Raw genomic sequence first — 11,773 nt, 5'->3', positions numbered from 1 at the left:
TTGCAATCGCTGCACATATCGAAGAACTGCCATCTCAATTGTGGAATAACACAAATCCAGCTGCAGGGTACATATTGTAGTAAATAAGAGACAATTCTGGATATTTTAACATGATATTGAGATAAATGTATTACGGTCATTTAAAATATATCAATGATTTTTACAAAGATTTATATTCACGAATATAGGGTGTCGAAACTCCCATACGCAGGTGTTTTCCTTTTTCCTGAACTCTCTTTTTGAGCCAGTAACGGAATCAGCGTTGCCAATTTAGCTATTTTCTCACTAGGTCTAGCGTTTTTCAACATTTGGCAGTTGGCAGCAGGATAAATTGTAAAATAGCTGTTTTCGGGAATTAAAGCTATTTTCCAAGATCTTTTTTTGTTATTTTAGCTTTTTCAAAACAGCTAAATCTTCCGGTATTTTTATGCTTTAAATTACCAAAGTTAATTACTTTGTAGCATCGTTTCCATTTTAAAGACAAGAAGATCGATAAGTCAATAGAGCATTTAATTGAATCGAGTTTTATACTATCGCTGACGAAGTATTTCAGCAGAACTGATTTTTATATTATCACTGGCGAAATATTTCAAAATTTTTGTATCGTTCGCGAGTGTAACGTGAAAATGCCTAAGATATACATACATACATATGTACATACATACATGTAAGCAAAAACCGCGTCGTCTAGATTCAAGAACCAGCATTCATATATTGGGTGGCTTATCCGATGATGGGAATGGATTTTGCAAGAGTACAGCAGAGTCTCACAAATTAGAAAGCGCACAAGTTAAGAATTGTCCGGAAACTAGAACGTGGGTCTCTAATTTCTGAAAGATTTTTGTATTGCCTACACAGCTTTGTCATTTCGGTTGAAGTAAAAATAAAGTGTGGAGTCCCCGAGCTAGGCAAATCGTGTACCCTTTTGATACGCTTTTTCAAACGTTACATACATATGTCAGCTGTCAGTTGATTATTGAAGAAGGTCAAATTAAGGACTAAAGGATATTAAAGCTAAAAAATCAATGTTTATCAATTAAATACTATACAGTTTGGTTATAAATTAATTAAATATATTCATAAATCAAATTCTATGATTGTTTATTGTTTATTTGTTATTTATTTGTTTATTTAGCATATTCTATGCAAAAAAATATCCAGAACTTATAACATTTCAGAAATTATAATCACTGCGGAACAAACCGTTCTAATTTGCGAGATTCAGCTGTTAAAAAACCGTTTCAACACTTAAGCTTTTTTTTTAGAATCCATTAAAATTATCTGCTGTTTCTAGATTTGTCTAAGGTTAGCTTTTTTATGACCCTAAGAGTTGGCAGGACTGCTTGAGACCATCATAAATATACCAAAATATATGTACATACCTTCTCATTTTCAAAATTTATCGTTTATCTTTTTTAGCTTTTTTATGACCCGAAGAATTGGCAGCACTGCTTGGGACCCTCATAAATATACCAAAATATACATTCTCATTTTCAAAATTTATCGTAATATATCGAGGGAAAACAAATTCAACCCACCTATCACCCCACTAGATTTTCCACAAAATTTGTTAGTTTTAAAAACTCTCTTTTCTTGTATTATTTATAAAATAAGGTTGAAACAAAATAAGGGCAATTCATAAACCGTAAAAGTGTACGGAATGTGGTGTTAGGTGTAACTATTGACTTATGTAAAGCCTGTATTACAACAGATATGAGTCGAAACACCTTAATTCCGTAAAATACCCTACCCCAGGGTATTGGAACGTGTAGTGCTGCGAACTGCTCGGGTCATAAAAAAAGCTAGACTAGCAATTGAAAAGAGGTAGCCAGAAAATCTTGATGCCAGCTAAAAAAAACGATATCGTCTTCTCCAGCTAAACTTAAGGAAGTCAGAATGGTCTCTATCTTCCCTATCAGCAATATGCTGGCACTTCATAATGCAACGAATGCGACGAAGACTTGTGTACATATGTATGCATGTACATATGTACATATGTATGAGTATGTTTGTGTATGTGAGTATGTGCATGCAAATCGATATGTTTTGCATCAATGCTAGATTTACAATGCAGAAGAATCTCGCCAATTATAACCATTTTGTTCCTGGGGTGATTCTAATTTCTGGTTATTTATTTTGCACAGAATATGCTAAGTAAACCAATAAGCCAATAAACGAAAAACAAATTTGGTATATAAATATTTCATTCATTTAACTTAACAACTTAAAGAGTTTCACTCAGCTCATAGAAAAACATTTAAAATTGTTGCTTACTACTTTAACTTAAATTTATTCAGTCATCAGTCATCATCTGACATCAATTTGAACAAGCGTATGAAGCGTTAAAAGATTACGAATAGCTCGGAGACTCCCAGTTTTTGAGTAACTTCTACCGAAATGGCAAAGCTGCTTGTGCAATGCACAAAATTGTCCAGATATTAGAACCACACATTGTGAAATATTTAGTCAGTAATAGTAGTTACCGATCTTCTTTTTCCCGTTCAAATGGAAACAATACTATAAAGTACTTAAGTTTGGTAATTTAAAGCATAAAAATACCTGAAATTGGCAGATGTGTTGAAAAAGCTAAAATAACGCAAAAAGATCTTGGAAAATAGCTTTAATTCCCGATACACGCTATTTAACAATTTACCCTGCATTTGGCAATTGAAAAACTCTAGATCTAGTGGGAAAATTGCTTAAGTGGCAGCACTGGTCCCAAGAGATATTTTATTTATAAGCCTGCGGTCACACTGGAGTTAACAACATCGAAGGCAGACGAAAAAAAGTAATAATTTAAATTTTTTGTTGCGAAAACGCTGACTATTGACTTGGTACATATGCCAACCTTTGTGTACTTATACAAGAAACGAAGTTTTAATAGAGTTTGCTACTGAGCTGAGTCAGCTTCTGGTGCTGCTGTGCATGCGTGTGTTCGTGTGTGTTTGTGTGGGCAATCAACTCCACAAGTGTGCGAGAAAATCAAAATAAAAGGCGCAAACCCGCCCCTGATGGAAATACATTGTTCGAAATCCAATTGAAAACGCATCAAACATTGATTTCAAGTGCTGCCAGTGGCTAGAGTGCGAGTGAAATATCTAAAAAGTAGTGGAATTACGTAAGAAATGCTTTCAATTTTGACTGCAATTGACCGAAAACGAAGTCATCCATCCACACAAAAAACCGTAAAACTGGATATGTGTTCTCTCTGTGTGTAGTGCTTTGATGATTTCATTCGCAATGACGACACACGCACACAGAAACTGACACACATGTACATATACATACATATATCTTATTTGGTTTGCTGAATCCTCAACAGGGTGTACTCTGCCTGGTGTGACAGTTTTTTTTTTAAGTTTAAAGATCGGCCGCAAGCCTCGAATGTTGACGCAGTTGTTGATTACTCTTTATCTCCATTGCGATCCCCACTCCACATCTTACCCCTCCCTCTGCAAACACAACATGATTTTCCAATGGGAAGGAGAGACAGTGTGCGCCCTCTGGCGGTGTTGGAACTAGTACGCCCACATTTATATGCCGTGCCGCAGATGTTGTCTATTGGTCTGTGGGCGGCCCACACAGTGGAGATTCTGCGGAGTGAACTGGTGGCCCATAGCTGATCTGATTGCGGAACTCCCCCAACCCCTGCCCCTGTGCTGTGTGCAGATGTGTCGATTCAGTTTTGTTTTTGGTTTTTGCGCTGCCAAAGCGCACAAATCTTTAAAAAAGCGTCTCCACTGTGCGTGGGTTGCTATAAATAGACGCACCCACACGCATACATATGTCTGCATAAGTACGTATGTACATATGTATGTACATATGTATGTTGCTGCAGGCTATGGCAAAGTGAGAAAGAAGCCCTTTTGAGATTGCATTGAAAATCTGTTCCGTTATTGAATTGGAATGAATCATTGCAGACGAGATTTCGGTCGAGCAACCAACCGGATTCATCATCAGGCGCGTGTCGTGTTCCCGGAAGACATGCTGAGCAATTCGGAAGTGGTCGCAACGCCCGTAATACCCTTTAGGGAGTGCAGTCAGCAGTCACAAAGAGCTCTGCCATTGTCTGCGTGTCGTCTCGCTCTTGCACGACTCACATTCATCCTCTCTCCACGGCCGACCTCTGTTTACGTTTTGCATTTCCCATTGAAAGAGAGGGGACAGTCGGGGATTCAGGAATAAAAGTGAGGGACTGAGCAAATGATGAATGAGTGGGGGGAGTGGATGGACGACAGTGAGTGAGTGATGGAATAAGGAATGTGAGGAGGAATGGTCAAAGGGAAAAGAGCGAATAAGGACTTTGAGGAGTGGTAGTTAGTGATGAATGAGAGGGGGGGATATGCGTGCTACCAGGGTAGCTATGAATGAGACTAGGAGTGGGCTGGTGAGCGAGGAATTATGAACGAAAGGGGAAGTGGGTAGGAGTGAGCGAATGCTGAATGGGAAGGGGAGTCAGTGAGTGTGTGCCATTGACAGCTACAAGGTGTTTATCAACGATTGTCCCCTCCATCCTCTTAAGCACGAAAGCATTGAGTGGAACAAACATACACAGACTCACACATATTTATGTTTATTTGCAAATGTGAGAGAGAATACTACTGTGTATGCGTGCGTGTGATGAGTCATCTGGCCGTGATGATGTTCCATTTCAGATGTTGGCATGATGAATGGGAGGGCGGGGGGTTTCAGGTCGAGCCAAATATAATTAAAAGCAAAGGTAGAAAGAAAGCAGAAGACGAAAACAAAGTGACCAGCCCGTCACAAACCTGCTTCAGTAATACCCTCTAAACCAGAAGCTGGAACGTGACGAAGGCCAAAAATTTAAATTGATAGATTTTTAGCAGTAGTGGTAGAAGCTAGCGGTACGAGGCATGATGTCTGACACATACATATGTATATGTATATGTATGATATGTAAGAAACTCGCGAATGCAAGCGGTGTGAAGGAGTGCGACAAACTCACCACACATGCACACATACAGTACACCTCACAAATGCACATGAAATTCCTAACGGATATACCCAAATTTGAAGAAATACTCGATTACTCAAGTGCAGTTACAATTTTGTTGTTCTTTTGCAGCCGCACTAAAGCGACAGAGACAGAGATAGAGCTGACAGCGAACGCGTGAGAGGTGCGACAGAGAAAGAGAGCCGAGCAACGGCTAACAATAAGAGCAGCAGACAAGAGAGAGAGAGAGAGAGACAGAGTGCAATGTACGTTACAGCGACAAAACAGAGCTGCCATTTGGGAGTGCTATCGGTGCTGGTCCTGGCCCTGATGCACGCCTCCCTGGTGCAGTGCCAGCTGGCGGGGAAGCTCGTCCAGAACCCGTGCAGCGGCAAGGACAAGTGCCACACGTGCATCCAGACCCAGAGTTGTGCGTGGTGCATGCAGCCAAACTTTGAGGGGCGATCGCGCTGCTTCCAGCACACCTCGCCGGATGTCTGTCCCGAGCAGTTTGTCTGGAATCCCGACACCTCGGAGCAAATTCTCATCAACAAGAACCTGACGCTAGCTGGCGAGAGTCAAGCCTACGGCTCAGCCGGTGGCTTTGGAGGCGGTGGTGGCGCCGGCGGCGGCGGCGGTCAATACATCTCTGGCGGCAGCTCCTATCATCAGAGCTCCTCCTCCTCCAGCTCTAGCTCAAGCGCCAGTTCCTATGGCTCCCAATACTCTGGTTGGTCGGCCAGCTCCGGCGAGATTGTCCAAATCAAACCACAGTCCGTAAACCTGAAGTTGCGCATCAGTGAGTCAGTCTGGAATCCACATAAGAAGCCTTTCGCTAATGTTGCAGCTGCCTCTTCTCTTTACAGATCAAGTGCACAACCTAAAGGTGAGTTACACCCAGGCCGAGGGCTATCCCGTGGATCTCTACTACTTGATGGACCTCTCCAAGTCCATGGAGGATGACAAAGAGAAGCTCTCCGCTCTGGGCGATAAGCTGTCCGAGACGATGAAGAGCATCACATCGAATTTCCGCCTGGGTTTCGGTTCATTTGTGGACAAGGTGCTCATGCCCTATGTGTCCACCATACCCAAAAGTGAGTACCATCCAAGATGGACCAAATAAAAGTTAAATTAGAATTAAGTGCAGTTTAAAGTAGATGCTAAGAAGTTTTTTGATGGACAATATCAGATGACTCAGTCATGACATGCGCGAGTATTTTCCTGGAGACGGCCGCTGAGTGTGTGTCTATACCCACGGATTATATATAGTCGATGATTGGACTCTAGATATGAGTAATTGTTGAGTCAGGTTATGAGCGACTGCTTTTGGTAGAATTTTCATGCTACGAATTGTTAAGCAAAAATGGTCAGATTATTATAATAATTATATGATTCGCTTCGAAGGTACACATTTAAGTCGAATATTGATCTAACGATTTGAAGTCATCATAGGCTGGCTATACCATACATGATGATGCATAATGATGTACATATACAGTATTTACTTATGTCCTAAGCTTTACCTTTTTACAACGGATTTTTGAACCTAATTTATCTAATTTTATTAAATCAATTAACTAACTTTTTGATAATTTATATATGATAAATATATATTACAACCACATCATGTACACCAACAACAACAAACTACAACAACCAACCAACCAACCAACACCATCCAATGAACGAATCTGAAACCGAAACCGAAACCGAATCTGTAGACTCGAGCATCCCTGCGATAACTGCAAGGCTCCCTATGGTTACCGCAATCACATGCCACTCAACAATAACACCGAAAGCTTCTCTGTAAGAGACAATTAATCAGTTTGATAACTTACATACATAAATACATATACATATACTAGCTATGCCTGCACCAAATACAAGTACAAATATATCCATCCATATGCCCAACCCATTTATCTACTCATTTATTGCTTTTGTTCTGTGGCGTCTGACTAACTCTTAAACTAACCAAGTGGTAGATCCCCTGCTTATACATATATACTTATGCCACTATATTTATAATATTCCGCACTTAGATCGTAAGAGCTATACATGTATAATCATTAAGCGTCTGTGTCTGTGTCTGTGTGTGTGTGAGTGTGAGTGTGTCCTACCATTCAGTCAGTTGGAATGAGGGGGGGTTTGGGTGTTCTAAGGCATACTCTAAGCATAAATCGTATTTGCATTATCGTATCGTATCGTATTATTTATCGTAATTTAATGCACTGTCTCGATGTCGTCAAAACATTTTTATACAATTTCTCTTTTGTGTTTCTCTTTATCTCTCTTTCTCTCTATCTTTCATTTATCACTCTTTATTATACCGCTATGTCACTATAAACTATAAACTCCTACCTAAAATATTATACAAAATTATCGAAAACAAAAAAATTAAAATAAATCAAAATTAGCCTGGAGGAGCCATGCCCCAAATGCGCTGCTCCCTATGGCTACCGAAACATCATGGGCCTGAGCACGGACACATATAGATTCTCTGTAAGTCGTCGCCATGCGCCATGCGCCAGATCCTCAACCAGATCGATATCGGATTGGCTCTAACACACGTCCGAAACAACAACAATTAATTACAAATTTGGCATTTGTGCATTTAAAGCACAACCATTTAACACTTTTTACTTTTATTTGATTTCATTTTGTACCTATTCTAATTTTAAACGGTTTTTGTTTGCACGTTGCATGGGCTTGCTACTTATCTATATTCAATTCTATATGGCATGTATGGTGTTATCCTTAACTGCATATATGTATTTATATTCATATGTAATGGGTATGGGTATGGGTATGGGCACGGGCACGCATTTGTTATCTATCTAACACCTTCATATATCCTTTACCTATTCCCATCTAAAGCCACACCTTCCACTGCTACTCCTCTCACTCTCTATCTATCCAAAAGTCAACAAAGAATATTCCATTCTTGCCATGGCTATGCGACAGATTGCGACAGCTGTTCTGAAGCAATTCTAAAGTGAAACTTTAGAGCTGCAAATATTGAATAGCTTAAAGTATTGGTCTATATTTTGTGACCCCACATTATGGGATCGATTGACAGCTATGATGTCATGGGCACCTAAAAACCGATTGCATTTCGTATATATATATATACGCTTCTATGGAAACCCTAGTTTCTTGATAATAGAACCTTGAACAACTCAACAGTTCGTCATGTATGTGCATACTATATCTTATCGTGCACGCTTCCAACATCTTATCTTGACTAATATTGATGGAAACCAAACGAAGGTGGTGGTCTCAAATTCCTGCTTCCCCTCTATCACCTCTCTCTCTCTATCTCTCACTTTCACTTGCTTTTCCTCCTCCTCGTTGGCTAACTGCTCGCACAACACGCACATCATTAATCGATTCCATGAACTAATCCTTTTTTTATTTAATTCGCCTGTGTGCGCCCTCAGAACGAGGTGAAAGATGCGGCTGTCTCTGGTAATTTGGATGCGCCTGAAGGCGGTTTCGATGCCATCATGCAGGCCATTGCCTGCCGCCAGCAGGTGGGATGGCGTGAGCAGGCCCGTCGCCTGCTCGTCTTCTCAACGGATGCTGGGTTCCATTATGCGGGCGATGGCAAACTGGGCGGCGTGATAGCGCCCAATGATGGTGAATGTCATCTGGATCTGCAGGGCATGTACACGCATTCGGTGATTCAGGATTATCCGAGCATATCGCAAATCAACCAGAAGGTCAAGGAGAATGCCATCAACATCATTTTTGCGGTTACCAATTCGCAGTATACCGTGTACGAGAAACTGGCCGCCCACGTTCAGGGCTCCTCGGCGGCCATCCTCTCGAATGATTCCTCCAATGTGGTCGATCTCGTGCAAAAGGAATACAATGTAAGTAGATCGAAAGAGCAAGCAGACTCCTTTGAAACTCTCTCTCTAAACTCACGCTTTAAACAATTTATAGAAAATCTCCTCGTCGGTGGAGATGAAGGACAATGCCACGGGTGATGTGAAAATTACATACTTTTCCTCCTGTTTGACGAACGGACCCGAGATCCAGACCTCCAAATGCGACAACCTGACGGTGGGCAAGCAGGTGAGCTTCACGGCCCAGATTCAGGTACTGAAGTGCCCGGAGGATCCGCGCGACTGGAATCAGGTGATTCAGATCTATCCCGTTGGCATCAACGAGAGCATGGTGATCAAGCTGGAGATGCTCTGCTCCTGCCCCTGCGAACATCCCGGCTCCATTGGCTATGAGCCGCTGTCGCCGCACTGCAACAACTATGGCACCTACATGTGCGGCATCTGTGACTGTGGCGAGCATCATTTTGGCAACACCTGCGAGTGCTCCGTGTCGGATATGAACTCGACAATCAATAACGATGCCAGCTGCAGGGCGGACAACACCACCAATGTGGACTGCAGCGGGCGCGGCAACTGTGTGTGTGGCTTCTGTGAGTGCTTCAAGCGTCCCAATCCCGAGGAGGTGATCACCGGCAAGTTCTGCGAGTGCGAGAACTTTAGCTGTGAGCGCAACAAGAACCAGCTGTGTTCTGGACCCGATCACGGCACCTGCGACTGCGGCCGTTGTGTCTGCAAGCCAGGCTGGACGGGCAGCAGCTGTGCCTGCCAGGCCTCCAACGACACCTGCATGCCGCCGGGCGGTGGCGAGCTCTGCTCCGGTCACGGCACCTGCGAGTGCGGCGTCTGCAAGTGCACGGCCAACGACCAGGGCCGTTACTCTGGCCGCCATTGCGAGAAGTGCCCGACATGCTCGGGCCGCTGTCAGGAGCTAAAGGACTGCGTTCAGTGCCAAATGTATCACACCGGAGTGCTGAAGAACGTCGATGACTGTGCACGCAACTGTACGGCCTTCACGCCGGTGGGCGTTGAGAAGGTGACCATCGATGAGCACAAGGATGAGCAGATGTGCACATTCTTCGACGAAGACGACTGCAAGTTCATGTTCAAGTACAGCGAACAGGGCGAGCTGGTGGTCCATGCCCAGGAGGAGAAGGAATGCCCGCCCAAGGTCTTCATGCTGGGCATTGTGCTCGGCGTCATCGCTGCCATTGTGCTTGTCGGCCTGGCCATTCTGCTGCTCTGGAAGCTGCTAACCACCATTCACGATCGCCGTGAGTTTGCCCGCTTCGAGAAGGAGAGCATGAATGCCAAATGGAATGCGGTAAGCTCTCGAAAATACTTGCCGTTCGTTCGATCTTTTGCTGATTGGTTTGTCTTTTGTCTTGTTTTTGTATAGGGTGAGAATCCAATCTACAAGCAGGCAACCTCCACCTTCAAGAATCCCATGTATGCGGGCAAATAAACAATTCGCGCTGGATCCCCCACCATCCGCCATCTAACTAAATATTAGTGAAATAATTCTGTGTCATCCATGGATGGATTGTTTGTGCCTGGGAAGGGACACGAGAGACGAGACCTGCGACTGCGACTGTGCCTGTGTCTCTTCCCCAAATTAAATATCTAAAATCTAAATCAACGAAAGCTGCGCCCGATAGTTTCCTGTTGAAGTCAACTGCCACTGAAAACGCGTTCTAAACTAAGTCAAATTTATATATATATATATACAGAGATAAAGATATATATACCGCCCCCAAAAACAGCCACCCCTTCGAGGGCAGCCTTTATACAATGCGTATACTTAACGAGCAAACGATGTGTGTGTCGGTGTGTGCCTTGCTATAAAACGTTTTAGACTTGTAAAATCCATATATAGAGATACCCCATATCGTATATTGTATAGAAAGAGAGCTTCCGTCTACAGAGAGCCAACAGAAACATAAACAGAAACAGAAACAACAAACAGCACAAACAAAACAGCCAAGAAAATGAACTACGAAACGATTATTATTAGGGATTTAAATATGATTAATGATTCATGATTTATGATTTATGTGTGTGTGTCCAACCCTGCCCGCACCCAGCACCCCCCACCATTTATCCAGAGAGCACATTAATTTTTGTACGTATTTTATTATTATAATTTGTTTTTCATTGATTTTCATTTTGTTTTCAAACACATAGTTTTCAAGCGCAATGTTTTTTTTTTGTACGTTTTATTTACATATACATATGTATATATTTATATATATGTATGTTTGTATGTGTATCACTCTTTTAAAGGCAATATTGCAAAATGTATTGACAACTTAACTCCCTCCTCCCTACCTGCCTCAAACCGCACGGAAACGGGCCCACCACCCTCTGATGTCTTAATGTGTTTTTCATTTGTTAACAAAGAAAATAAAAAATTAAATCTAACTTTAAAATTGTAATTTTTAAGCGTTAACATTTAAGCTTTTGTAATTGTTAATCTAAAATCGAAAAAAATGCAAAGAGTGCGACCGGGACTTTAATTTCTTTTATGATTTTCATTTCGTTTTGAACTCATTTTGTACGTTTTTTATTTTTTATTAAATTTAGTTGTTTTTTTTTGTACGTTTTTGTAATTTCTGTATTTATGAGAATTTATATGAGAGATTTACTGGTCTCTTTTGTGTGTGTTTTTCTTCGTTTTTAATTGATTTTCGTTCATTAATAGTGAATTAATACTACTATAAATACATATAATAAATATATTATATCTTTTGCCATTTGTACTGATTACTGATTAACATTTTAAAAGTAAAACAAACGAACGAAAATATTTGTATATGTAAAAAACAAAACAAACTAAAAAAAAGAGCGTTAAACATTTTTGGAATATTTTTTTATTTAACAAATACACCTATACACTGGCAATATACAATGAACGAGGACATTTTCAAATAAATGAGGAATCAAAATTGTTTGACGCTAATTTTAGAGTAAA

At 41.3% G+C, this 11,773-nt stretch overlaps 1 protein-coding gene across 3 annotated transcripts; it reads left to right on the top strand.

The window, feature by feature from the left end:
• Positions 1 to 2,695: 2,695 nt before the first annotated feature.
• LOC117903769 (integrin beta-PS) lies at positions 2,696 to 11,444 on the top strand. Of its 3 annotated transcripts, none has more exons than XM_034816182.1 (7): positions 2,696 to 2,788; positions 5,087 to 5,753; positions 5,821 to 6,052; positions 7,372 to 7,456; positions 8,395 to 8,829; positions 8,903 to 10,126; positions 10,202 to 11,444. In XM_034816182.1, exons 2-7 carry the CDS (start codon positions 5,219 to 5,221, stop codon positions 10,265 to 10,267), a joined length of 2,577 nt encoding a protein of 858 aa, XP_034672073.1. In that variant the 5' UTR covers positions 2,696 to 2,788; positions 5,087 to 5,218; the 3' UTR covers positions 10,268 to 11,444. The 3 variants fall into 3 exon arrangements, with proteins under 3 accessions (XP_034672073.1, XP_034672072.1, XP_034672074.1); XM_034816181.1 differs by lacking the exon at positions 7,372 to 7,456 and adding an exon at positions 6,676 to 6,760; XM_034816183.1 differs by lacking the exons at positions 2,696 to 2,788; positions 5,087 to 5,753; positions 7,372 to 7,456 and adding exons at positions 6,120 to 6,121; positions 6,676 to 6,760 and having other exon boundaries at positions 5,877 to 6,048.
• Positions 11,445 to 11,773: the final 329 nt, after the last annotated feature.

Source organism: Drosophila subobscura, chromosome A (genome assembly GCF_008121235.1).
Source record: "Drosophila subobscura isolate 14011-0131.10 chromosome A, UCBerk_Dsub_1.0, whole genome shotgun sequence".
NCBI lineage: Eukaryota > Metazoa > Arthropoda > Insecta > Diptera > Drosophilidae > Drosophila > Drosophila subobscura.
Note: the sequence above shows the minus strand (reverse complement) of the source record. Positions and strands in the feature narration are given on the sequence as shown.

What these genes read in the sequence shown, in the direction of transcription:
- LOC117903769 (XM_034816182.1), top strand. Translation starts at nt 5,219, where the DNA reads ATGTACGTTACAGCGACAAAACAGAGCTGCCATTTGGGAGTGCTATCG. An exon ending in AAACCTGAAGTTGCGCATCA is followed by an intron (nt 5,754 to 5,820) that starts GTGAGTCAGTCT and finishes TTCTCTTTACAG; the next exon opens with ATCAAGTGCACAACCTAAAG. An exon ending in TGAATGCCAAATGGAATGCG is followed by an intron (nt 10,127 to 10,201) that starts GTAAGCTCTCGA and finishes GTTTTTGTATAG; the next exon opens with GGTGAGAATCCAATCTACAA.